The sequence below is a fragment of the Pelmatolapia mariae genome, linkage group LG13 (genome assembly GCF_036321145.2).
Source record: "Pelmatolapia mariae isolate MD_Pm_ZW linkage group LG13, Pm_UMD_F_2, whole genome shotgun sequence".
NCBI classification, from domain to species: Eukaryota; Metazoa; Chordata; class Actinopteri; order Cichliformes; family Cichlidae; genus Pelmatolapia; species Pelmatolapia mariae.
The window spans coordinates 16,907,775-16,935,440 of record NC_086238.1 but is presented as its reverse complement, the minus strand read 5'-3'; the positions used below and the strand labels follow the sequence as shown (position 1 = coordinate 16,935,440).

The following is a 27,666-nucleotide window of genomic DNA, read 5'->3' as shown; positions in this document are numbered from 1 at the left end:
AGCTTTTAAGGCATGATTACACATAAGGCTATTATCCTGGGTGTGCATGTTTGACTGATAGCCAAGTAGAGCATACTAATAATTACAACTTGGACATCATTATTTTCCCTCTCGAAGCCAGAGTGCAGCTTTTGGAGGAGTTGGTGCGTATTTCTATGAAAGGTAGCCGCAGGTGCGTTTTGTCACCCCATGCCAACTCACATTTGTATGTGTTTAATCAAGCACATGTGCCTGGAGAGTATTTTCCACATCAGTAGCGCTAGGTGAATAGCCAGAGAGCTGGTCTTGATTGTAGTGCTGCTGCTATCATCATGCTGACTTTCTGCATGTAGTGGCTGAAGTGGCGCTTAAGGCTTATCATAAATACTGTTCAGTCCTTTTTTTTTTTCTTTTTTATGACAGAATCTTGGGAGAGAGCCGCTCTCATTAGGTGCATGATGTTGTTACGAGTTGGCGAGAGGATGTTTCACGTCCCAAAGGCATAGGAATTCCACCTCTTTGAGTTTAGTCATCTTGACTGGTTGATCTTCTGAGCGGGGGAAACAACACAAGATCATTCAGCACTGGCAGAAGCAATGAAAATAAAATAAATAAAAGTAGTCAGTGTTTTTTCTCCAGACAGCTGTAGGCCAAATAGCAATCTAATCCGAGGAATAGAGTTTTCTTTTCATAGTTGTGGTTCAGTGCAGGGCGGCAGGGCATTATCGGTGGAAACAACAAACTGTCCTCTGTTTGTGTTGGAATGTGAGCATGACAAATGTAATTCAGGCCTCAGTAGTGTGTTGTTAGCCCTGTCTGGTTAGGTTGTGCATGTTTGGCTAGCGCAGCTGTTGAGATAACCCAAACTGCCCTCTCCGAGTCCCCTAGTATGACTTCTCCTTTTTTTTAAAAAAAAAAAAAAAAAAGAAGAAGAAAGGAAGTGGGTTAGTGCGTAGAGGACAAAAGGAGACCTGTAATAGTATGAAAGAGGAGGATGAACAGTGGACTGAAGACTGTAGCAGTGCAGCTTTGTGGCACAGCCGTGACTGACAAGAGAGTTGGTGAGACAGTGGAAATGGCTGCTGCATCATGTAAACCCGTAGTTGGCTAGGGCAGCTGGTGCTCAGGCCAGACTGCTACAGACTTATGAGGTGTTTATCGGAGAGGTTGAGAGGCTGGAGGGCGCTGGACTCTGGCCCCGAATCCCATCTGTCAGAATCCCAGAGAGTGTGGAGACGAGGCCGCCTGTTCTGGGTTGACTATAAAAAGCTTACCAGCATTTAACATAAAAGATGCAAATTTGCTAAGCTGCAAGCTTCAGTTATTTTTGTAAGTTTCCAGGAGAGTGATTATTTCTGATGATTATTTGAAATATCACCTTCTGTTGTTACATATTAGCATACTATTTATATACGGTATACAAGGGATGTCATACTCACTTTAGCTAATAGGCCACATATGGCTAAAATGAGCTGCAAGAGTGAAACGATTGTGTAAAAACCTGTTTTTTTTTCAAGTAAAGATGTAAACATTCAGAATTAGAATGTTAGAAAAAGTGCAGTTTCAATAACACATCTTATTAGGACCGATTTATTGGCAGGCCGATATTATCAGCTTTATTATTTAGCTATTTGTCAATTGTTCTGCATTTATAGCGGTTGGTAAATCAAGTTTTTTTTAAAAGAGACTGAAGAAACACTCTACGATGTTACAAGTACTGATGTTGCATAGTTTGTCCACTAGAGGGCAGCCTGCAGATTTCCTGTAGGCAGCACATGGGGTTTGAACCCCACAGACACGACAATCAAGAGTATAAACGGGGAAATCTGTTTAATGTTTTGTGTATCTCCAAATATCGGTATTGGATTTTAAAAAAATCATATCTGTCAGGCTGAAATCAAGAAATAATTTGTAATGCGAGCCTGTGTAGTAAAGTTAAGATATTAAAGCTATGACTGTAAATTTTACACTACAAGTGGGCCAGATTAGACCCTGTGGCAGGCCCACACTGGCCTGCGGGCTGCATGTTTGACACCGCTCACATATACTGTTTCTAACCCCTCATGGTAGATTGGGTTGGAGAATTCTGGGGGGATTTTGGGGACCATATATCCATCCATTTGTATACTGAAGTGAAAATAATCTTTTCAGTGTTTAACTCAGTTTGAGTGGTTTGAAGACAAAGTTAGGCAGGCAAGGTTGAGATGCTTTGGAAATGTGCAGAGGAGGATAGTGGATATTTTGGACAAAAGATGTGGAAGATGGAGCTCCCAGGCACGAGAAAAAGATGTAGTAGATGTAGTGAATGAGGACATGCAGAGGGTTAGTGTGGGATGGGGGCAGATGATCCGCTGTGACAACCCCTAAAGGCAGCAGCCGAAAGAAGAAAAAGGAGGATTTTAACTTTACAGCACAAACTAATTAACACCATGTCCTGAAGATAGCTCTACAGGCAATTCTAATGCAGACCTACATCTAATAGCAATAAAAACCCATTACAGTGCAGGCAGTTACATGTTTGACCACTAATTACTGATAGTTAGAGCAGTATGAGTGTTTTCTGTTTTTATAATGTCTTCACTGTTCTGCCTAGTTTGTGTGAAATGGTAGCAGGAAGTTGTCAGTCTGTCACTTGTTTTTGCTTAAACAAATCACACACGTTTCAAAGGCGATATGCAGCCAACAGTACAAGGCGCCGTGCACCTGCAGAACGTTGAAGTAGCAGCTGCTTCTCCCAAAGCCGCTGTGCTCGCTTCTTCTGTGCACTCCATCAATGCGGAAGTCCTCTGAGTTTAGTTTTTTTCCCCATTTCCATGTCACTCCAGGGTTTTACTCAAAGGCAGCAGGTCATTTTAGGCATTCCTGAGCTTGATAGGTTGCAATAAGCTAAGGTTCTAATTAGGATTGAGATTTGTAAAGCTCACAAATTACCAAGCATCCTGACAGGATTAGGACTTTGGAGCATATCAGGCCTGAAAAAGTGGTTCGGTCATGACACAAGTATGTGCCATGGTGGACTGCATGCAGCTGGCGTTAGCAATTAGTTCCTCTTCACTGCTTCAAGTACAGCTAACCGCTGGTGTAGTTTTAGCTGGAATGACAACCTGTGCACTCTTTGCTCTCCTCGTGGGAACAATGAACAACTGTTATGAACAGCCCCCACAAATTATGTGGTTTGAATCTCTTAAAGCGTGGAAAATGAAAATGTCGGGGTAAAAGGAAAAAAAAGGAGAGGTGTGCATCTCACCAAGTCTTACAAGTTATCATCTTGTTGTGTGAAATTGAACAGGTACAATTTGCAAGGGAAATGGTTTTATATGGTAATGAGTAATGAGCAGAACCAACTTCCTGCTGTGAATAACTTCATTTGAAATTGATTGTTCTTGTTACTTTTTGAGCATCCATTCCATCTGGCGCTCATTCACTGATTTCATTCAGACAAGATGAGAGGTCTTCTTCTTTTTCAGTGTACTGCAGAAGTGCTACATGTGTTTGAGCTGCTTTCCTTGCTTTTAGGAGTAGCAGGAAGTGTGGCCCACTTTGGTTCTTATTCTAGAAAGATGTCTAAATATACCACTGTTAGGCTGGGCTTTTTTCCTCCAGTCTAAGTGAAGCAACCTCAGTAAATTCATCTTCACACTGTATGAACCACAAACATCATCTGCCCCCATCTATAGACAGAAGGTCTGCTTTCTCTGTGTACTCTACCCTCTGCAAATCTGTTCTTGGAGGAAGCTGGGGAGGGGGGTGTTGAACCAATGATGACACAAGATGGTGCTATGTGTTTCGGATAGCTTCTTCTTTGTAGTCATCAAAGCTGTAGTGAAGTGGCCTTTTTGGTTGCTCCCTCAGAGGCTTGTTTTCCAAAACCCAGAGCAGATGGTATGTGTTTTCCATGGATGAATCACTGAGCCGGGTGGGTTTTGCATCGTTGCCCTGGACTCTGTTATGCCTGTATGTGTACATCCTCCTGCTTTAGCTTTGTGAATACACCTGTGTCATTAAGTTGTATTGTATAAAAAGGGTTTGAACTCTGTGTCATTTTTTTATTTCTTCAGACTCTGGAGGAGCCCCCCTACCTGACAGTAGGGACGGATGTGAGCGCCAAGTACCGAGGGGCTTTCTGCGAAGCCAAGATTAAGACTGCCAAGAGGCTAGTCAAGGCCAAGGTAAGTCATATTTCAAAGTGCTTATGATCCAACATTAATATTTAATTATCTGTCTGTGTTGTGTATGAAGTGGATAGCAGCAGGGCCGGGGGGGTGCTCTTGTCTTTGTGTGAAGCGGCTACAATCAAGATCACACAGCACTGCTTTATTGTGCATCCAGAGCCGTTGGTTTGGACACGGACACGTTGTCCAAAACGTTCCTTCAGAGCCTGGGTTAGCCTGGGATAATTGGATAAAGATCCTTCTATTAGATAATAGAGTCTGCCACAGTCAAACCAGGATTAGTTTCTTATTTCCAGTGTTGCCAGAAATCCAGCTGTGCTGCTCGCACGCTGGAGGCCCGCCACCTGGTTTACGCCGTCAGTCAGAGGCCGATGCGAGATCACCCAGTACCCGTTGCATCCTCGAGCGCACCTCTCACCCAGAGCTTCCCTGCTTTGTCACGGCCACGAGAGCGATTGCCGCATCCCCATTGGTTTTCAGCCCTCCTGATGAAGGCTTTGCATGATACACGTAATACGGTATCTCATTTCCCAGTGGGGCTGGAGCATCTGGATAATACAATAGAGACAGATCGCTTGTCTCTCATTCTGCTGGAGTGTGTGGGAGGAACAAAGACTGGATGCTGGCTTTTTCACTGTGTCAGTGCACTGTAGTTCCCCCTGTAGAGACAAAAGAGCAGAGATGCTCTGCTATTCCAGCACACCAGCTGAACTCATCAAATAGCGTCCTCTTTTTGTCTCATAGACGGGGGACAAACACCATGACAAAATAGACCATGCAATGTTCTTAGTTTAAATGATGCCGGCTGAAATGAATCTAATAGGACAGTCTCAGCTCATAAATTAATTACCATACTAATTAGATGAGAGTAGGGTTTGTTGTTTTTTGTTTTTTCCCGGGTAGCTGCAATGTGAATGTGGAGCTCGGTTACACAAATGTTGAAACATGGCAATTATTCCGTGGTTGTTGTGAGTCTGAATATTCCGCTGTAATGAATTTCTTCGTAGCTCTTTGGTTCATTAATCTCTGTCTGCTTGTTTAACAAAGTCGATGTTTGCAGCGTACAGCGCCGGTGTCTTTTGAGTGATTTTTAAGGCTTAGTGGAGGAAAAAAACAAACACGTGGTTAAGACTAAGCTGCGCTAGAGAACACGTAAGACACCGATTAGCACCATGTTAGTATCAATCACTGCAGAAGCGAAGCACACGCGTTCAGTTAGGACTAATGCTGAGTGTATATATATATAAGTCTTTGTAGTATTTTTATATGCATGCAAACAAAAGTGTGTCTCAAATGAACCAATTGTGAAATCTCGTTGTGAGGTTCTTCTGACTCATTTAAAGAGTAAATGGATGAAGCTGCCTGTACTAACAGCTTCGAAGTACTCGTGGAGAACAGATGAACACCAGCTCCTTCTCTTAAACACATTTCCCGGTTCTTTGAGCACTTGCAGACCCGTCTGAGAGAAAGCCCACTCCTCTTTAGGATGGTGCTGTTTCAGAAATGTCACGCTCAAACAAGTGATGACTAACTCAGTCTTGTGAATGCCACTCATGATGTAACCTAACCTTCCTAAAACTGATTAAAATTCCACTTCTGTGCATTTGAGGTGCCTCACCAAGTCTGCAGTTTTATCCTTGTGGTTATGTTGCTTTAGCAAAAAAGGCACCAGAAAGCTTCACCATTGCTCTTTTATCTATTTATTTCCCCTCTTTTTAAATGACACTATTTTTAGGCTTCAGATTATGTTACTGTAGATTAAATATTTATGTGGGTTTTCCTTATTTAAACAGCCAGGTGTTTGACTTTTTGAGTTAAATATTGATATCATTGTCCTGTTAATCTGTGCTCCTGCTGTGTGGCACGAAGCGATACTTCGAGGCAGTTGTAGTGGAGGGAAAGACGATTAAATAGATGCGAACATGTGAGGTGAAGAAAAGCAGATTTATAAAGGCACAAATGGCGAATGGCTGTGTACTCTGGAAACATATAGCTTTTTCAGCATAAATAATAAAATAATGTTGAAATAAACAACATGTAAAAATCAGAACAACGGAGGGCTTTATTACTGTGTCACATCCTTTTAGCTGTTTATGGCCACAGAATCCACCTTTACTTGAATAAAGCAGTCACTTCTCACAGCTCTCGTTTCCTGCTGGGAGAAAACGGAGCATGAAGGACTACTGGCTCCTCATAAATCTGTTCGCAGCATAAAATTGCTGCGCCGAGGCTCTGTTGTATCAGAAATATGGTTTCATATCTTATTCCAATATTTGTTATCAAGCCTAAGTGGCTGCGCCGTGTGTACGACTCGCAGTTAGGAAGTCATCAGAGCGCTCTGTCGTTATTGAAGCCGAGGCCTCGGACAGCGGGAGTCACCCTACCTAAAGTCTGGGGGGAGTCGAGCCTCTTGCCTTCCTCAGAGAAGAAAGGGATTCCTTTATTCCCCCAGTCGGGAATGTTATTATCTCCATAACTGATGAAATGCTACCCGAGGAAGCTTTTTATTTCCCCTCCTATTTTATTACCTGACAATCCGGCAGCGTCTTACAGTATGCATTTCTTTCATTCATTGTCTTGATTGTGCATTCACAGCGAGACCTTGATTGCTGCTTCTGTTGTTGTTATATTTGAAACTGACTCGAGCATTGTCTGAATTTGTTACCCGCAGGCTTGTTTTCTGGGATGAGGTGCTTAACTTTTCTTTTTTTTTATCCCCCCGTTCTCTCCTGTGTACAGCAACTTATTCTAAACTGAATAACAGTCAATAAAAGTGATGCCAGTTTTCCATTATAATTATGTTACAATTTTTTTTGTGCATATGCTCTCAACAAATTACTTTAATTTCCCTCCGGAAACAGAAGGAAGCACATGAGCATTTGGATGTACAAAGCAGGGAGGAAGTTTGCGGTAATAAACAGTAACGCTGTGCATTTCTGCAAATTTTGGTATTGATCCAATATCAAGTAAACACAGGGCCAGTATTGCCAATGCCAATATCGATCCTGATACTTCTAACCTGTAAAGGCAGCTTATGTTGGGGAGAGCAGTGTGCATTTCATCCATTTTTCCATTTCCAAAAAAAGTGATCCATTTAAAACTATTCAGTGTTAAATAGATCACTTTCAAGTATTGCTGCTATCACGTAAATATCGATCTGATACCAATACCAGTGTTGGTATCGATACTGTTGATATTTGGATCCATCTGCCCACCTCTACTAAAAAGATCCTGCACTTCTGGCTGCTTTCAAACTTTTTGCACATGCTCTCTGGAAAAGACGTGGCAGTAGATGGCTCTTAAGTGCGCATGTGCCTGCCTTGTGGCCTTTTCTGTCTCACAGTAATGCCAGGTTGCCATGCAGATACAAGATTACCACAGCGTGATCAGATTATGATCTGCCGTGGCTCACTTAGGGGGTGGACGTTGCAGATGTAGAGAGCGGGGGATGGTCAGTTGTTCGGCATCAACTGGGGGTTCAGTCATTGTGTAAAAGTCCTGCAGTATTAGGAGAGACATGTTGCCTGTGTGAGGAGGATGATTGGTGTGATCCAGTCAGATCTTTAGGTAATTGTTTTGTTTATTTTGTTACTGATTCTACTCTACTGTTGCCTCCCACCTTCCCCAGGTGACCTTTAAAACAGATCTGTCCACAGCTGAGGTTCACGATGAAAACATCAAAGGACCTCTAAAGGTAAGGCAGAAAAGATGGAGACCTATTATTATTCAGTATTAGTAATGAATCCCTCCTGTCTGAATTTAAGACTCCTTATTTTATTTTATTTTATTTTTTTTAGCTTCACTCCTGTTTGTATCTAAGCTACACTTCACCCTCCCTTTGCATAAAAGCGCACAGGGCAGCAAAGCATTAGCTTTGCGATTTAATTTCACTAAATTAAGGGTTTATGGAGCAGCAGTATCATCTTCTCATTACTTGAAAAGACATCATTAGATTTATCACCACAATATAATAATAATTAGTGCACTGACTGGCAGAATAACAGCGGTGTATCCGTCCCACAGGTGGGTGCTGTTGTGGAGGTGAAGAATCAGGATGGAGTTTACCAAGAAGCCACAATCAATAAGCTGACCGATGCTAGTATATATACAGTTGGTAAGTCAATAACAAGCTGTCTGCTTGGCCTCCTTCCTCTCACACTCTTCTTTACTCTACCGCTACCTCATAAAAAAACATGTTTGCACTGACTGAAAATCCTGCATGCTGATTTGTGTTTCTTGGACTGCGAAGTTGCTACAACTTTGAGAATTTTAGTCAACATATTAAATAAGGGGAACTTCAACCAGTGGTGCCTCTGCAGTTTTGAATGTGTGCGTGGAAAGATTAACTGTGCTGATACTTTTGGCTGTTCCGTTATTCACCACAGCAGGTAGCTCCACATATTTCATTTGAAAACTGTATTTATTTATTTTACACCTTATGCCCTTCCTGACGCATCCCCAGTGGGATTTGAGTCTCCTGCTGGGATCATTAGGCCAGTGTGTAAACCACTACACTAAGAAACCACAAGACAAATACCCGGCTGGACCTACTTTTGCTTTCTGAACTGCCTTAATTCAACAAGTTTTTGGAAACATCGCTTAGAGATTTTGGTCCATATTTACATGATGGCGTCAGCTGCACATCCATGATGTGATTCTCCATTTCACCATGCTTTCATGTTGTTTACACTGGTTTCTGACCCTACCATATGACCAGGCAACACTTTTCCAGTCTTCTGTTGTCTAATTTGGTGACCCTGTGTGAACTGTAGGCTTAGTTTCCTGTTCTTAGCTGGCAGGAGTGACACCCGGTGTGGTCTTCTGCTGCTGTAGCAAATCTGCTTCAGGGTTTGATGTCCCTTGGTTGCCTTGCTATCAGCTTGAAGCAGTCTGACCATTCTCCTCTGACCTCTGACATCAACAATACACTCTCCCCGAGAGATCTGTGGCTCCTGGGATCTTTTCTCTTTTTCAGATCATTCTCTGTAAACCTTAGAGATAGTTATATGGGAAAATCTCAGTCACTTAAATCACCTTTCATCCTTGTTCTGATGCTCAGTTTGAACAGCAGGTCGTCTTGACCATGTCGAGCTGCTGTCATGTTATTGCCTGATTACGTACTAGCATTAATGAGCACTTTAACAGATGATGAAGTGGCCGTGGGTGTATTTGGCTAAATAGCGGAAACCAAAAGTGTCTTATTAGCAATTAGTATATAGTTAGCTAAAACAATGGATAATTTAGAGTATCCATGTGTGAATGCATGACGTTTAAACTAATCTTAACACCAGTGATTTCAGATACAGTCAAATGAACACATCTGGATGTCCAGTGGTGTCATGCAGAGGGTATTGGAGCTCAACCAGAAGAACACTGTGGGCCAAAAAGACGGGAATCACTGTAATATAACACAAGATAGCAAGTGAGCAATGCTGGTGATGCTACATGTAGGGGGATGAAGTGTGATATCAATCATTTGCTCTATAAAAAGTTCAAAATAAAAATGACAGAGGTGGTGAGAACCTCAAAAATCCCACATTTTAGCTTCTAACTGAACAGATTTGGTGTTGGGGTTTGTTTTTGTTTTTTTGTTCCCACAGTTTGTAATTGCAAGTCTGTCAAGAGCACACAGTTACATTGTTGGATAATCCAGAGTACACAGCATATAGACTTGCTGCAAAGCTTTCCAGTCTCTCGGCAGCTGCTCGTCACTTAAGAGCACCCGTGGGGGTTTTCTGCGCCTTGAAAACACTCATCTCGGCACATTTTCATTCTTTTCATTCGCTGGTGGGGAAAACAAAAACATAACTCACTGTTGAAGTTACCTCAAGTGTTCCCCTCATTGTTGTCTACAAGTACGTTTGAACAATGAACAACCCAGGGTTTGTCTTTGCGATCCAAGGGACTGTTTTAAGAGTCCTTGAGGTCATTATTATTAAATTTAATGTTAGATTTAGTGCTGTTTCACATATGAGCGCATATTACAAATGGCTGCTCATTTATGGATAAAATATCAGAGAGATATGAATTAAATTGAGACGCTTCTCCTCACGGCTTTATTATGCTGTTTACTCAGCTCTGTGTAGCAGAGGGTCCTTGAAGCTCGAGTAAATCTGTGAGCTGAAAGTAACCGTGGCTGCCTGCTGGAGAACGTATGAGCCTTAAAAGACGAGCATCATTTGTTTGCAGTATATCTGAGGCGCGATGGCATTTTGTAACCGAGGCAGGAGTCTGTCTGTGCTTGAGTTTGTTTTTGTGTGGGCGCGGGGGTACCGGTGGGCTCGCAGTCTGATAGTTGGTCTTTTATCTCCGCAGTGTTTGATGACGGCGATGAGAAGACCCTGAGGCGTTCCTCCCTCTGCCTGAAAGGAGCGCGTCACTTTGCAGAGAGCGAGGCAAGTATTGCACTGCCCCTCAGTCCCATAACAGCCTCATCTCTGCTTTCTGGGGAAATGAAGCTCATTTTGTGTATAAATCCATTTATAAGTGTGCGAATAGAGGGTAAAACTTGTTGTCCGGTTGTGTTCTCTCCACTGCAGACACTTGACCGACTCCCTCTCACCAACCCCGAGCACTTCGGCACACCCGTCATCGGCAAGAAGGGGAACCGCGGTCGGCGATCAAACCCGATGTGAGTATCGTCCACGGGTCTCTGTGCTCAGTCCTGCAGCGCTCATATTTAGCTTCATTTTATCAGAGGCCTGTGACGCCAGTGGGAAGGTATTTTCTGTTCCGATCCTCCGCCATCAGAAACAGGCTCGCCCTGCTTTAAGTGTGCTGACAGCAGTTGAAATGAAAGATTTACTCTCATCTCCATCCCCTCATAAAGAGCCCCCGAGGCCTGGAAGGAGAGAGAGCCTGCTCGCCTCCTCCAGCTCCTTAATCATAGTGGGCTCCCTGAGTGTGTGTGCATGCATGCTGGAGAGGCAGAATGAGCGTGGCACAGTCCTGCTGAACGTTATCTCTTTTTAAAAATTATTTATTTAATTTTCCCTGCTTTGAGTCTAATGTTGCAGTGAGTGTTTTATGCTCTGATGTCCCTGCTCCTGGGAGACGGCACAGTTTTCATCGGGGAATAGGAACTGCTGAGGGTCTTCTTCTTCTTCTTCTTTTTTTTGGTGCTGGGTATATTCGTAGCTCCTCTCTGGTATAAAGAGGACACTTGGCTAGATAATCTTATTCTCTTGCTAATGGCGCCCAGAGAAGTCAATATTACTCTAAGCATTGATGCAATATTGACTTGGAGCGGTCCCAGCTGCACATTAGCACCTCGGACCTTTTGTTTCTTTAGTGTGCACTAATAGTGTTTCAGCTTTTGAACTGCAGGGATTGGCTGCTCTGTAAAGATAGCAGCCACAAGGCCTGCTTTTAAGTTGTTGTTTAAAGAAAAGGGGGGGGGGGGGGGGGGGTATAGTTTGACTTGTTGGAAAACATGCTAATTTGCCCTCCTGAGTTAAATGAGAAGAGAAATATGCATCAACATAAACACAGGAAACAGAGGAAATAAGTTTATGTAGCTGTGAGTTTGCCAGATGACAGAGAAGGAGTCACTGACCATGCCAAGAAATAGACGAGCTGTTAATTAATGATATTTTTAGGTTGCTTTAAGGCTTATTTTACTTTGTTTTTAAAGAGCATAAGGAGAGCTGTTACCCGTGTTGTTTGGTGGTAAGAGTGCCATCAATCGTCTCCTCCAACAGGAAAAAGCGAGTGTATCTCAGAATGTGTTTATTTAAATTGCTGCCTTTAAAAGCAACGACAACTGTAAAGCAATCCCTGCAACATCAGTCTTTACAAGTGGAGAAAACGTTTCTTTTTTTTTTTCCCTAAATGAATAATAGTCTGTGCCTCATTGAAGAGTTAGTGTTTTCTTTGTGACTTTGATTCACAGCTTAGTTGTTGTTGTTGTTGTAATAGTAGCAGCCTGGCTGATTTACTGCTCTTGAGTGGTGCCAAATGCTGCGTGTTTATATGTACATAGAGCTGTGCTCAGAGCTGGCCCTGTGAGCCATAAAAAGAGAAAAGCAGGGTCTGTTTGCCTCTCGGTGCTTCCTGCATGATCACTCAGAGATGAGGCTATCTGTCAGGGCTCTGCCCGCGCATCAGGAAGACTGTCAGACGGCACACAGCGAGCCGGCTCCTTTTTACCCACCGATCCTAATGAGTGAGCTCATCAGTAGAGGCAACCTTATGTCTCACTGTGCTACATGATAAGACAATGATGGATTGTTAGGTGGAGACTGGTGGAGGTGTTGTTTTTAATCTGAGGAGCAGTTAAATGATGACTTGGTTATCAGAAATCATCTGCCTCCCCCTTTTTTCCCTTTTTTAAATGGAGACACGCAGTTTTCTGTAACTGAAATATAAATGGAATACGACCATTCACGGCGCCTCTTTATTATATTATATTGCATAACACAGAGAAAAGCAGCAAATACTCAGAATCAGATTCTTTACTTAGGAATGTTTGGCATTTTTGCTAAGTGGCTTTTAAAATCAACAGCAGCTCTCACGTGGTATACTTGAATTCGTGTAATGAAGGTAAAATGGTGTAAATGGTGTAATATATGAATGCTCGCTGTGCCGTTCTGTAGCGAAGTCCATTGAGCAAAGTCTCCCTTCCTCCCACAGCCAAGAGGAGGAGTTGTCCTCATCCTCCAGTGAAGAGGAGGAGAGCGATCAGCGGCAGAATGAAGACCTGTTTGGCAAGGTGGTCTGCGTGGAAGGGGTTCCCACCGGGGACAAAAAGAAGACTACGTGGTATCCTGCTCTGGTGAGCTGATAAGCTTTCCTTCCTTTGCAGCTCTCTGCAGCATCACTGTGGAGGAACGGGGGCTGCTGCTGCTGCCGGGCTTCCAGTGAAGTCACGGCATTATGCAGTTTCATCAAAACGCCTGCTTATGTAACCTCAGCACTCAGCAGGATTATGTTATTGTGCTAGAATTTGCCTTCCATCAAATGCTGTAATATGCATGTAATAACATTTCATAGCCAGACAGACTTCATGTTCCGACTTGAAGAACGAAAAAGAGCTCGAGTCTTATTTTGCAGAAGAAAAAACCCCCGACTTGTTTTCCATGATGTGTGCGAAATGTCAGACAGACATCAGTTTGATGTCTTCAGTCTTTGCCTATCCATTTCCATCCACCCAGCTGTAACTCTCAGTCACCGTTAGCGCACAATGAAATAGTGACAGGCCTTGTTTGTTTGTGTAAGTGTTACAAGTAGAACTGGGAGAATAGGAGAGGGTGGGGAAAGCTGTCCCTTTTACTGTGTAGTCAGCAGGGGCCCCGCCTCCAGGATTTGTTGTTCTTGGCTTGCTACTGACTGAGCTCCATGCTGCCTCCTTGTGACAGTTGAGAGAAGTGCACTGCACAGTAGCCTGTCATTGTTTACACTGCAACCGTATGGCAGAGGGGTGGAGTAGGTACACTGGCAGCTGTCTCGTGCAACAGATGATGCGCGGCTGTGACAGACAGGGGCTCTTTTGGGTGGCCTTGTTATGTAAAAGCTCTAAGACACGAGCGTGCACGTGTGAGCGTATGTGACAGAGCTCGAAATCATACAGCAGATGTGAGTCACGGACCTGAAGTGAAAGCATCCAACCCCGTGAGCCCGAGTGTACGCAGGCCTCCTGGAAATGCGCTGCTTCCTTTGGGTTAGACCCCGGCAGGAGTAGCAGCCCTCACGTTAGTCCTCCTCCTCAGCTCCAGCTGCTAATGATGCTGGCGGGTGCCCACCCCTCGTCATCTCTCGCTCTTCATCTCTCCTGCTAGTTTGATTTTGTATTATAGGCAGCACATTTTGTAATCAATCAGTGTGCCCTTTTGCTGAAACCACTTTAGTCATTAAGTCATTCTCTGATACACCCCCCACCCCTCCCCTATTCTTCTTCTCTTTATTGCCTCAGCACCGCCTCACGTGACCTTTTTCTGACTTTCTCTTGTTTCTGTGCAACAAGGTCATCTCCCCCGACTGCCACGAAGACATGACCGTGAAGAAGGACAACGTCTTTGTGCGCTCGTTCAAGGATGGAAAATTGTGAGTCATTAATAATTCGTCCAAAGCCACATTTACATTCTGTTGTGTTAAGCTGCTTCTGCACTAATCATTATTAGTAGCTTATCCAGCATAATTTATGATGCAATCAATGAAAAGTGAGACAGAGGGAACTTGGGCCGCTTGTCGGCCACAAAACTAAGAGGTAGTAAAGCTGTGGCATGCAGATGCTTTGCGCTGGCCCTTGATCATTTATATAAGTTGTTCTTGATTCATTTTTGTTTGTAAGTCAATTTGCACACAAACCATTTAACACTAATGTAAAGTACGGCCATTGTGGCTCTGTCAGATAACATTTGTATTTCTTGACTAATTAATTGTGCGTGTGTTTAGTGAATGAATTCAAATCTCCATTGATTAGAGGGATATAGGCTCATATAGGCCTCAAGCGCACAGCCTTCCTCAGCAGCATCGCCTATTGTTATTTTATTTGTCCTGAGGCTGTGAGTTACTGGTGTGGAGAGGTAGTGTAGCTTCCCTGCAGCCTGCCCTCGGCGTGGAACCACACAGCCAGATTGTTTTGTCTGTGGTAAAGAAAGAAATAAGTCCTGTCAAGAGTGTGCGCTCAGCTGGCGGTTGTGTTACTGCAGCCTTTCTTCATGTGGGTAGAAACATAGCCCACACTCAGCATAAATTAATCTGGTGCTTGTTCGCCCGCTCCAAAGACTACTTTCCTGTCTGTTTGAATTTCCGCAATGACTAAATACACTTGCTTCAAAAGGAATCCTGAGCGAGTCGCCGGCGTGACCTCCTTAATCTGCGGCTGAAGACAAATATGCAGCACAGGAAGTCTTATCACTCGGTTAAAGGTAGAGCTGATGAAAGGGATAAGATAAAGAATGATAAATCGGAGACGAGCTGGAAGTTGTACGGCTGTGAAGTATTTCCTCTCTGACCGAGGGCACCCTGTGAAAAACCTGTGTGGTGTTTTTTTTTGTTTGCAAGTGGAATCGCATTGGAGTACTTTTTCTTTCTGCTCTGCAGCTATTTGATTTAAGTCGCTGAAAGCGCTACTGTGCATCCAGGTGAGATTGCAAAAAACAGCAAATGAAAGGAGGAGGAAAATCTATATGATTGTAATGAGATTTTTCAGTTTGTTTCCGCCTCCAATTGGTTTGCTCTCATATGCATGAAGCAAAATTTCCAACATGTGTATCATTATTGTTACGCATAGCATTTTTAGAGTGTAGTAGTGAGACATAAGAAAACACATTTTAAGCACATTTGATTGCTGAGTGTGCATCCTCTCTGTCGCTGCAGTGCTACGTGATTTCCTTTAGCCCTTTTATTGCTTTCAAGTGCCTTGCCATTCTTCTGCACACACTTGTCACTGTTTATTATTCCATTTTTTATCTTTTCTGACAACCTCTTCTCAGCTATTATCAGACTGGTGTGGTTTGTTTTTTGAACAAGGGGTTTACATCCATAGGCCACGTGACCTCTCCCGCACAGCGCCCGGGGTCAGTGTGTTCGCTTTCCTCAGGAGAGTTGTGTATTGTTACTAATAACCATTGAACATGGCTTTCAAAAAAAAAAAACAATGGCTTGGATAACATTTTGAGGGAAAGGAAGGTCAGATCCAGGGGTGAGGCGGGAGTTGTCAGGAAGTGGTTTTACTGTTTCCACTGTTACTACAGTAACCAGATCTGACTAGTCTTTTCTGTTTCCACTTTTTTTCCCCGTTTAGCCAGCTTGCAAACTTGTCTGTGTTTTTTAACCCGCAACAGAAAAAGACAGCGTAATGAGCGTGAGTGGGTTTTAAACCTCAGCTAAACAAACCTGCACGTGGTTTCTCCGAGTTACAGACAGGTGTCGTTGTCAGTGCAGTGTTTGTAGTGATTATCTAAGAAAATGCCAGGAAACTGAGCCGTTCTCTCAGTGTGAGGTCGTTTAGCTTTTATACACTTGTTTCTTTAAAATTTCACTCCATGACAAATCTAGTCATTGGATCTGCTCAGCTGCCTACAGATACCACAGCAAATCGCCTCACATTGCTCACCAGCCAAACCTCTGACTGCTTTCAGCTTACAAGCTCCACTGATCCGTGTGTCTGCCAAATCGCCAGCAGCTGACTGTGCCCAGCCGCTTTAGGGATGCTGTAAGAAAGTAGTCTGTGACCGCTCAGGTTTTTGGAGGCTTTGATTGGCGCACAGCTGTAAGGTTGTTTTAATGAATAAGGCTATACAGTAGAGCTCTGAGCTGTTTAGACTTTGTTGTTTTAAGAAAACTTTTTTTTTTTGGCAGCATTTCTACTCCACACTTTCTGTGCACCTTTCTAATCAGAGTTGCTGTATTTTTATTTATTTTTTGCAGTTACATGGTGCTACAGAAGGACGTCCGTGAGTTCGACAGCAGCTACCCTCCGAAAGCTGACGCGAGCCTCAAACCCGGTGAGTTTGAAGTCAGTGCTACAGAAGTGGTGCGCAGCAGAGCATACCTTTTATCAGCCGTCTGCGGGCCGCTCTGTACGCTGACACACTTGGCAGAAAACACTCGCAGAGTGGAAGACCAGAGAAGTTTTGTTTTTGTTCTGGCGAGAACGCAGCAGTGGAGAGCTCCTGTCACTCTGCAGTCTATTTTTAAAGTCCTCACTAAACTTTTTTTATAAAAGTGCTACATTATTTTTCATTTTATTCTAATTTTTTTCCACCGTTGAGCTCGTACTCTCGTAATTGCACTTAGCAAACAGCTTTGTATTGTCCCCGTCTTGATATTCACAGGTGGTTGACTCACAACTGTGATATTTTCCGCGTTACAAAAGCGTAAAACAAGCATCTGCCGAGGTGGTTAGATACTGCTTAAACCCACCTGTGACACTGTGGCTGGATGCTTCAGCTGCTGTGCGTCACTGTGCAAACACTGGCAGGTTTTCATGCTTCCAGAGTTCCTGGTCTTTTTTATACTGTAACTTTTATGTAGGCGTATTATTGTTATTGTTGTATATAGTGTAGAACACATTTTTAAAGGTATAAGTGTGTCTTTTGAGCATGCAGTGATGCACGCACAGCTCCAAGCAGTGTTTACGAGGTTCGATTAATCCGCTCTTTCAGCGCTGGACGCAGCCCTGGAGTTCCAGAGGCAGCTGGTCGTGCCCAGCATCTGGAAGACAGAAGTGAAAGAGGAAAGTTCCAGCAGCGAAGAGGACGATGACGACGAAGAGGAGGAGCAGGAGGAGGATGCGAGTGGTGAAGAGGAGGAGGTAGAGACAGCAGAGCGCACTTATCCTCTTATCCTACAACCTCCCAGATTTAAAAAAAAAAAAAAAAAAAGATGCCAAACTGTCTTGTTTCCTGTCTGCAGGAGGAGGTGGAGCCGTTCCCCGAGGAGAGGGAGAACTTTCTGCAGCAACTCTACAAGTTCATGGAAGACAGAGGTGAGAGCAGGGCAGGGACCAGTGTGATGTTTCAGGTTTCTTTTCATTTGTGAGATGAGTTGTGAATTTTGTCTTTTTTTTTTTTTCTATTAAAAAAAAATCTTAATTTTCTCCAGCAGACAAACATGTTGTGCTGCTTTTCTTACCACATCCACCTGTGCCTTCTGTTTCTCCTCTTCAGGGACTCCCATTAACAAGCGGCCGGTTCTGGGCTACAGGAACCTCAACCTGTTCAAGCTCTACAGGCTGGTGCACAAACTGGGAGGTTTTGACAATGTGAGTGCTACTGCCCGCCCCCGAGAGCAGTTTGATGTCGCTCTCGTTTTGTTTGGTGTCGACTCTCTCTGAATTTTGTCTCCCTCGTTGAGCAGATTGAGAGCGGTTCTGTTTGGAAGCAAGTCTATCAGGATTTGGGAATCCCCGTGCTCAACTCAGCTGCTGGCTACAACGTCAAATGTGCTTACCGCAAGTACGTACAGACACTCCGCAGCTCGAAAGCTTTCAAAATGCAAAATCCTCCAATCGACTTGCTTTTCATCTTTGTGTGATTAACTCTGAGCGGCGCAGGTGTGTCGGCGTGCGCACGCCTCGGAGCAGTAAGATTAAACTTTGGAAAATCTTATTGGACGTGTTGAATGTCTCATCACGCAGGTACTTGTACGGATTTGAGGAATACTGCACCTCCACTGCCATCACATTCAAAATGGACCTCCCTTTGAAGCAGGGGACCAAGGGGGAGGCGAAACCTGAGGGGGAGGCAGGGAAAACGGCTCCTACGTCATCAGTCTCCGAAGAGCAGAAAGCCCAAGTGGACGGAGAACCTTGCAGCACACAGCCCGTCATCTGCAAGGTGCATTATCCCGAGTGTTGTCTGTTATTTTAGATGAATTTCTGCACACCTCCCATGTTTCTCATAATAAAGCGTCCTTCTCTCACAGGACGAGAAACCTGATTCGACCCCGAGTAAAACGGAATCCGAAACATCAAAAACCGAGGGGAAAGAGGGCGGAAACGATGGCGACGACGAAGAAGAGGACGGTCCGCACAAAGCCGACGCCGACGAGGGCTCGTCGACGGCTCGCCTCGGAGCCGACGACATGAAGGAGGAGCACGATGAGGAGCAGGAGAGCAAGGACAACTCTGGGTAGGTTCACTGAAGGGGATGCTCCCTCCTCCACAGTTGCTTAAAAAACAAAACGTATGGTCAGGGCACAAACATGAGCTCCTGCATGGTAAAACTATTCCATGTGAAAGCAAAATAAGAATGCAAAAGGACTCGAGGTATTTGCTTTCCTTGGTGGCAGCACGATGCTAGAACACCATTAGCAGATGAGGAGCAGTGATCCTTCTGACCTTAAAAGTACTAATATGCCGTATACTCTTACCTGCTAACCAGAGAGAGGCGCGCTCTCCTCTCTCTCTCTCCTCTAACTAAGCTCTTATCCACTGCCCTTTGTGCTATTATTATTCCTTGTTGCTTAGTCGACATCGGCTGGCAGAGACATCTTAGAGCACCAAAGCCTGACTGCTACCTTTCACCTGGCATGTCATGCTGTGCTTTCTCTCTCCCTCTCTGTCTCTCGCTGTCTCTCGCTCGCTGGGATTGTTTGACCATGCCGAGCCTCTCTCACTCAGTGCACAACATGGCTGTGCTCTTCTTGATTCCTGCCCTTTCCTGATCTCTCTCTCTGCCACCCTCTTCCTGTCTTTTCTCTCATCTTTTTGGCTTTCAGTGTTCAGCTTTATTTAAATGTTCCATGTGTGTGAATGTTGTCATAGATGCATTAACCCTCCAGTTGTGAGATATGTATATATCTTTATATATACAGTGCTTGAGATGCTTTTAGAGGAAAACTCTTGAGTGTTGGTAAATGGATTGTTGTACAGTTTGGCCTCAGCAGTCGCATTTTCCCTGTTGCTTCCTGTGATTAGCGCCGTCTGTCCAGCTCAGACCTGTTTGTTCAACCTCCACAGTGACAGATGTACAGTTGTGTTGTTTGGACTGCTGAAAGCTAGAAAACAGGTTCTTGGTTTACTGAGTCTCTGTGTCTGACTGAAGGACTGCAAAATTCCTGCACGTTATGAGGAGGTTATCTGTAGTTTATACCAACCGTGGCCACAGGTACCTGCTGATAGAAGACCACTTGTAACCTCTATGACAGTCAGAAGTCTCCTTGATCCTTCGGCTTTGTCGGGATCAACGTCCTTGCAGATTACGAGTTTACAGATCCACTCAGTGGACAAGCCGCAGACTGATCTGATCTGAGCTTTTCTGATCATATCAAACCTGTTTGATGTTTACAGGCTGTAAACTGGAACAGACCGGTGTTGTGTCAGGATCACGTTTTCATTCCAGCAACAGCACAGACGGTGTGTAGCCACTGAAACTAGCTTACTGTGAGCTTAAACGAGAAGGCGATGCATTAGTAGGAGACATCGATGAGTTATTGTTGAGTTCTTGCTGGACAGGTGCTTATTTTTATGATGAAGCCTTCTCAACGGCTTTGCTGAAAAGTTCACTTGGACTGTTGACCTTTTGGCTTTTATTCATAATGATGAGCACTGCAGTTGAATTGTGCTCATTTTGAGCAAGCCGAGTCTTAATCTGCGTGATATTTTTGTGTTTTATTTATTTTTCAATCAGGGGTGGAAATGTTTTTAAAAATCAGTCGGCTCCTGGAAATGAGCCCGTCTGCACGTTCTGAGGAGCTAAGTTTGGGAGGGACTGTGAGGCGTGCTGTGCTGTAGATGTTGTTTGTCGCAGCGGGCCGACTAGGACCTCGCAGCCGTGCTTCCTCTCAGTGCTGTAGCCTCGCTTTAAGTTGCTGCGTTGCCTGTCCCGTTGCGCTTTGCTGTGCTTAACCCACCCCACGAGGCCCCCTGGCGCCTAAAACACTTACTGACACCCCTGCACCACCCCTATATCTCCTGATTGTTTCCCTCTAGCTCCTTCTTGTGGCTGCTTTGTTTCTTTACAGCGTGCGTACAAGGGTGAATGAGAATCCCCTGTGTGTGTGTGTGTGGGGTTAGACAGCATAACAGTAGTGTGATTTCTTATCATCATTAATTTTTCTATGAAAGAATAAAGAATGATGTGTTTTGTTTTGTTTTTTGCTGAAACACTTCATGTACTGTTCTTTGACTGGCTTTTCTATTAATGATGCAGCTGGACTAGAGCTAAGGCAGCTTATGTTTCTGTGCAGGTGAAGGTGTAGTGTTGTAATGGGACAGGGAAAGGCAAGGGTGGAGCAAATAGACTAGAAAACAGGCTTGTTATAGCAGTAGGCAGCGAGTTGGGGGTGGATGGGTGAGGGTGGTGGTTTTTGTGGTGTTATAGCCTAGGGCCAGGAAGTGCTGAACTGTTTTTCTTGCAGGGATGACAGCAGTCAGGAGGGGGAGGAAGGGGAGGAGTTTGAGTGTTACCCCCCGGGGATGAAGGTGCAGGTGAGGTATGGGCGAGGCCGCAATCTGAAGACGTACGAGGCCACTGTGAAAGAGGCAGACGTGGAGGGGGGAGAGGTGCTCTACCTGGTGCACTACTGTGGCTGGAACGTCAGGTAAGACAGGACCTGGGGAGAAATCACCTAAACGTCTATTTTCACCCTAATTCAAAAGAAAACAGACCAAAAAAATAAATTTTTAAAAATCCATCTCTTAACTCATGGGATCACCGCCTACGTGGGTGTCCCCGCAGCAGTAACCCTTCCTCACAATTCTGCTTCGTGTGAACCAGTGCCATGGTCAGCACTCTGATTATGGAGAACACTGGGCCATCTAGTGGCAGAAACACAACTGAGTATCGGGTTGATGCGGATTCACTCCTCAGCTTCCTCTCTCTCAGTTTTGACCAAAATCCCCTGTCTGTCTGTCCCCCAGCTGTCTGTCTCTCAAACAGATCTACAGACAGCCTGATTTTTTTCTTTCTTTTTTTAAACCAATTTGAAGTCTTTTAACAATCAAACAAAAACTTCCAATCCTTCAATGTGATATTTGAATGTGAGCTAACACTGAATGGCCAACCGTGCTGCTACACTCACCTCTACCTCTCAACCCTCTCCCCCCTCCCCAGCGGGTCAGGGTTAAACGCAGTGTTGAGTAGAGTGTTAGGGTACCATGACACAGAGGTTAACTAGTGCAATCGGCATTTCATCGTCTCAATGTTGTTGTGTGGTCCTCTAGCACTCTATAAAAGACAGTGGGATGTTCTCTGCATTGTGTCTGTTGTGTGTGATGTTGTGAAACTTTTTTCTTCCATCCCCCCCCTCCCCTCCTCCTCATACGACCCACTTCCTCGGTATTGTGTGAATTCTACTGAATATGATTTGTGTGGTGGTCGGTGTTCTATCTTGTTTCTTTCTTCATCGTAAAAAGGTTGTGTCTTTTTTTCCACATAACACCATGGGATTTCTTCTCTTGCTGTTGAGGCTTACTGTGTCACAGCAATATGTCGGGGTCAGACAGTAGAAGCGTCTGTGTGGTGGTGGGTGGTGTGAGAGAATATTTCACAGCTCCTTTTTCAAAGTCCTAAATGATGAAACTCTTTCTCGTCTTTGTACTTGATTTTTTTTCCTTTTTTTTTCTTCTTTCTTTCTTTTTCTTTCTTTTTTTTTAATAGATATGATGAGTGGATCAAAGCAGACAAGATTGTGCGACCCGCCAATAAGAATGTACCAAAAATAAAGCACCGTAAAAAAATAAAGGTATGATTTTGGAGAGCCGGTGACTTTTATTAAGTCTTAAAATCCCGGTTTGGTGTCGTGAAGTGAAAGGCTGACTGACTTATGTTGACTTCTGGCAGAAAATGCAAGACAATTTGGAGAGGCTCGATGACAGAGAGGTCCTCGGCCCTTCGTCCAACGCTAACCGTGTCCCGCGCTCCAAGTGTGGCCTGAGCCAGGACGTCTTTTCCAAGATGGACGAGGGTGAGGACAAAGGGCCTCAGCAGTCTCCAGTCAAGGCTATAGAAATTACTTCTATCCTCAATGGCCTGCAAGGTAGCAACACTCATTAGCCTGTAGTGGTCATGCACACTTGCAGCAGATTAGGACCGCGTCACTCTGATGTGTGTTGTTTTGTCTTTTTAACGACCTAATATAGCTTTGTTCTGTTTGCTTCAGCCTCCGAGGTGTCCACCGATGAAAGCGAGCATGAAGCTGAGGAGGGAGAGCATAACGAAGAGGATCAGCCAGGGAGCCGTCTCAGAAAAGGCCAACCAGAGCCACCGCAAATACCAGAGCACTGGGAGGGCGGAGCCCCGTCCGAAGGGTCCAAACCCTGTCCTGTCACGGGAAAGACCCAGGACACCGTCAGTGTGGAGAGCCCAGATGCCGGAAAGCGCAGAAGCCAACCAGAGTCGGAGGGAGAGGCAAGCACGAGGAAGAGGAAAGCTGACAGCGCAGCAGAGAGGACTCCAAAAGGTCAATCCAAAGCTAAGACCAGGAACACCAGGAGTGCTGACTGGCTACCTGCGGGCTCTCCGAGGAGAGTGGAGGAGAGAGCAGCCGCTCCTGGAGAGGAGAGGGGGGCCTCGTCTAGCAGCAGTTCAGATGATGAGGGGGCAGCTGTGGCCGAGGCTCAGCCTGAGGAAAGTGAGCGAACCCGCCCCAAAACCAAGGGGTCACCGACCAAGAAGTACAACGGAATGAAGGAGAAAAGCAAAACCAGCAGACAAGGAGGCTTCTGGGAGATTCCCGAAAAGAGAGCCAAAGTTTCTGGGAATGTAGAGGAAAGGCCCGCTGTTCGCCCTAAAGGACAAAAAGACGTGTGGTCCAGCATCCAGGCCCAGTGGCCAAAGAAGACTCTCAAGGAGTTATTCTCTGACTCGGACACAGAGGCCGCAAACTCTCCTCCCCCACCGGTGTCCTCGTGTATGGAAGAGCCGAGCGTCGAGCAGGACGCGAGAGGCGAGGACGACACCTCGCAGGAGCAGATGGAGACCGAGAAGCTCCGGGAGTTCCCGAGCAGCGGGAGCAACTCTGTACTCAACACGCCACCGACGACGCCAGAGTCCCCATCGGGAGGAGGAGGCAGCGCGGTGGAAGAGTCTGGTCAAGCGCAGCCTTCCTCCCCGCCCCCATCCATACCCGCTGCCTTGCCTTCAGAGCCGGTTTCGGACGCTCTTCCCACAGGGCCTGTACAGGAGGAGGTGACGGGCGGGCGCAGCGAGACAGATAGCAGCACAGTGGAGGTGGAGAGTCTAGGAGGAGAGCTGCAGGATGAAGGGGCGAGTTCCCCCTCGAAGGTGTTCGACGTCAGCCTCTCGTGCAACAGCAGCAGCAGCTGCAGCCTCGAGCTGAGCAACAGCAGCCAGCAGGAGACCGAGCAGAAGTCCAAAGGTACGAGCGGCAGCAAAAATCTATTTTAACAGGTTTATTTTTCAGTGACACAACTCATTATTTTTCTTCAGGATGGAATACTGAAGAAACAGAGGCTGACTACTCATTTCACAGTCCGCCTATTCCCTCACCGTCTTCTCGCTGTTTTCTTTTGTAGCGTCTGCAAGTCAGAAGCGGCAGAAAGAATCACAGACTGGCGGAGCAACAAAGAAACACAAGCCAAACCGCAAGAGCCTCGGTGTGCCTCCCAAAAAGAATAGGAAAACAGGTAAGAAGAGCTGTGGGTGGAAATGATGACACCCGCTAACGTTCTCATTTTCAGCGCCAGCACTGCTTTCATGTGTCTCCGCTTCATTTATTAACCCGTTTGCTGGCATCATGTAACAGATTCCAGGTAGGAGAGGAAATGAGGCGTTTCCTGTTCACTGCATTTTCTTTCTTTTTCCTCTTCAGCCAACAGCAGTGACAGCGAGGACCAGTCTGTTGTTGAGGGCACTGCCAAATCAACTGCCTCTAAAAACAACCCATCGGAGCTGAAGGCTGCCACTTCGCCCAAATGTCACGGGCGATCTCCCCCTTCGAGCCATAAATACCACAAGCAGGGTGATGCAGACCATGCACAGCACCGGGATAACCACGGAAGATCGCCGCGGGTGTACAAGTGGAGTTTCCAGATGTGTGAGTATCCAACCCATTTGGTTTATGCTTGTCAGCTCTTTAGTGCTTCTTGTGAACCTATCCTTTCATTTTGGGTCCTCTCAGCTGATCTGGAGAAGATGACCAGCCTGGAGAGGATCTCGTTTCTTCAGGAGAAACTTCAGGACATCAGGAATCACTACCTCTCCCTCAAGTCTGAGGTCGCCTCTATCGACAGACGACGAAAACGCATGAAGAAGAAGGAACGGGAAAGTGAGTCAGCTCTTTATCGCCTTGAATAATAACTAGCATGTTATTTACTAAATTTGGTTCACCATTAAAGCTAGAGGAGTAAAACAGGAAGTCACTGTCGCATCTTTTTTTTTTTTTTTTTTTTTAATCAGCTTAACCAATCACTGCTTCTGCTCTGCAGGCACAGTGGCCGCTTCCTCATCATCATCATCCTCCTCCTCACCGTCCTCCAGCTCGCTCACAGCAGCAGTCATGCTGACGCTGGCAGACCCTCCAGTTTCGTCCTCATCGTCCTCATCTCAGAACTCTGGGGTTTCAGTGGAGTGCAGGTGACACGACGACCCAGCAAGGAGCCACACCGCACGAAGCACTTAACCAGCACCCTGGGGTCAGCGCCCCGATTCCCTTTCAACAGGATGAAAAAGTCGACCCACATACTGTAACTACGGGGCACAAAAACCAGACCAGAGACAAAAAAAACCACGAAAAAACAAAACAAAACAGAAGAAACAAGCACTATTTTTTACTGACAACTGTTTTCTCGGCAAGCTAATGGCACTTAAGTGCACTTTTATGACGATTGTGTAGGGGTGGGGCGGGTGAAATTTGTCCAAAAAACCAAACCCAACATATATATAGATTTGACTTTTGTGCTTTACTTAATTGAACATTTAAAAGAATTGTTTTTGCAAGCAATAATTGTTTCCATTTGATAAAGTTGTATTGCAAAGGGATGATTTCCAGTGAAGACCATCTGTCATCTGTCCTCGTAGCCCAACATGGTGCTCGCCATGTTATTTCTGGAAATCTGGAGGAGAAACGCTGCCACATTGGCATTAAGGGCATAGGAAAGGTAACTTTGCTATGTTTCTCTCTGTCTCATTAAAAAAACAAACAAAGAAAAATAAAAAGGACCTTCATGTGGATGGGGTTGCCCTCCCCATGTACAGGCAATCGCTCCTGTACATGGTCTGAATCAAGTAGGTGGTGATGGATAAGGTTTCAGAACCATCGTATGTCCGCTGATGGCCTCAGTGGATCATAAGGAATGATACTGTAGTGCCTTTTTTTTTTTTTTTCTTGTTGTTGTTGTTGTTCTCCGCGGGGGCACTTTGAGAAAAGGACAGTACTTTCTTTTCCTGATCCTCTTCTCAGATCAGAGCGTTAGCTGGAACAACGTGTCCCATATAAAAGACTGCAGAACGCTGTGAGTCAGCGAGTGAGCGGGCAGTGAAGGGCTAAGTCTTGGCAGGTAACGACGGGATGTTATCAGTGTATTAGGATTATTACGGTAATTGTAAAAGCAGAGCTCCTGTGTTGGATCACCTGCAAATCTACTACTGAATACTCATCCACAGATTACTGTTGAGGTAACGGTCTAAAATGTGCAATGATGGAGGTTGGCGAATGCAATGGATGCATTAAATCAGTTCATCAGCCTTTTTCAAATCCCATCTGCTTTTTTTCATTATGTTTCCATCCTCCTTTTTTTTTTCAATCCCCCCACTTCAGTTGCATCAGCTTCACTGATGTTGATGTTGCATATCTGCAACTGGATCAAGTCAAAAGTCAGAACACACACAATCAAAGCCGAACACCACGTTTTCAGTGTTTCCACCTACATGAAGTTATTTAATTAAGTACATTTTTACTTCATCGAAATGATGCACACTTTATTGGCATGACATGCCTGCTTCTCACACTCATCCCTACCAAAAGAAAAGAAAAAAGAAAAAAAAAAGTTTGGCTCTGTTTCTTGTACTATGACCAGAATAAAGGTAGAGATATTGTAAATGTGCATTTATATGATAAGGTGACGTACATGTATACATTTCTGAAGACATCTCCAGTGTTTCCTTTGTATAGACCCCCCTACTGTATGATAACCGGAAGTTACATTTTGTTCGGCACTTGTATGTAACTGTATGCTTTTGTTATAAATTTGTATATTGAGAAGTGTTTTGAGTCGAGCTATTTAATATCTTGCACTGTTAATAACATGTACTTTTCTGTACAGACAGTTTTATGGTTTTAACTGTAGTTTGAGTGTAAATAACTGAGGGTTGCAGCATGTTCCGTTTTTGTTTTTTTGTCCTCTTTCTTGTTCTCTCAGTTTATTTGAGCTCATTTAATGTTGTTCTGTTCTCCCTTTCTCATCAGTTTTGAGTCTCTATCTAATTTCATGTTTGCTTTAGTTTTTATCCAGTTTTTCTTTGTGTCTTTTGTTTTTCTATAGCTTGTGCTTGTGAGAGAAGAATGGTGGTTTTTGGATGTGGCTGAACTATTTTCCAACCTGTACATGGCCTAAAGCTAAAGCTGTATGAACTTGTATACAGGAAAAAGTCTGTGTCATAGATCAACAGAAAGTAACGGAGCTTATTGAAAAATGCTCAATAGTATTTATTAGGCTCATCTGAGGATGGTCATTGTGTAATTTATTGTAAAAATGTAAGCAAAGCAGAAGCCTCTGTTTGAAATAAATGCCATAGTTTGTGAAGTACTCGGTGTGTCTCTTGCATCAGTGGTGGAAAGTAACTTTAGTCAAGTCTTTGAAGCGCTTTACTCAGACACGTCTCTGTTATTATATAATTCACTGATGACCAGCAAGTGTTATCACTTCTATCAAAGCAGAGGTTTTGGCAGTTTGCCCGTCTGCAGCATCCAGCAGTGTGTTAGCATAATGGCAACGAGGAAAGTCATCAGCAATCATCTTAGGGAACCTGCCCGTTGATTTGGAAAGGCTTATAAGGCAGCGTCCAAACAATATGAAGTCAATCACTGTGCAGCTAGAAAGATAAAAACTACTAGAGTGGCCATCCCAGGAAATTCACCCCAAGTTTATGACAGCACAATTAGAAAA

General features: G+C 44.6%; 1 protein-coding gene across 2 annotated transcripts in view; it reads left to right on the top strand.

Annotated features, from left to right (window-relative positions):
- arid4b (AT-rich interaction domain 4B) overlaps positions 1-27,306 on the top strand; it is a 36,129-nt gene extending 8,823 nt beyond the window's left edge. Inside the window, exons 3-24 of one of the 2 annotated variants that reach the window (XM_063492301.1) lie at positions 4,038-4,148; positions 7,780-7,845; positions 8,175-8,265; positions 10,467-10,546; positions 10,691-10,782; positions 12,783-12,924; positions 14,113-14,192; positions 16,524-16,600; positions 17,261-17,409; positions 17,511-17,583; positions 17,765-17,859; positions 17,955-18,052; positions 18,235-18,433; positions 18,522-18,727; positions 20,958-21,140; positions 22,199-22,283; positions 22,382-22,577; positions 22,701-23,918; positions 24,076-24,186; positions 24,372-24,596; positions 24,681-24,827; positions 24,988-27,306. In XM_063492301.1, coding sequence (XP_063348371.1) covers positions 4,038-4,148; positions 7,780-7,845; positions 8,175-8,265; positions 10,467-10,546; positions 10,691-10,782; positions 12,783-12,924; positions 14,113-14,192; positions 16,524-16,600; positions 17,261-17,409; positions 17,511-17,583; positions 17,765-17,859; positions 17,955-18,052; positions 18,235-18,433; positions 18,522-18,727; positions 20,958-21,140; positions 22,199-22,283; positions 22,382-22,577; positions 22,701-23,918; positions 24,076-24,186; positions 24,372-24,596; positions 24,681-24,827; positions 24,988-25,139 — 3,876 coding nt within the window. In that variant the 3' untranslated portion in view covers positions 25,140-27,306. The remainder of the gene's footprint in view (positions 1-4,037; positions 4,149-7,779; positions 7,846-8,174; positions 8,266-10,466; positions 10,547-10,690; positions 10,783-12,782; positions 12,925-14,112; positions 14,193-16,523; positions 16,601-17,260; positions 17,410-17,510; positions 17,584-17,764; positions 17,860-17,954; positions 18,053-18,234; positions 18,434-18,521; positions 18,728-20,957; positions 21,141-22,198; positions 22,284-22,381; positions 22,578-22,700; positions 23,919-24,075; positions 24,187-24,371; positions 24,597-24,680; positions 24,828-24,987) is intronic. The other variant, XM_063492302.1, reaches the window with a different exon arrangement.
- The last annotated feature ends 360 nt before the right edge of the window (positions 27,307-27,666 follow it).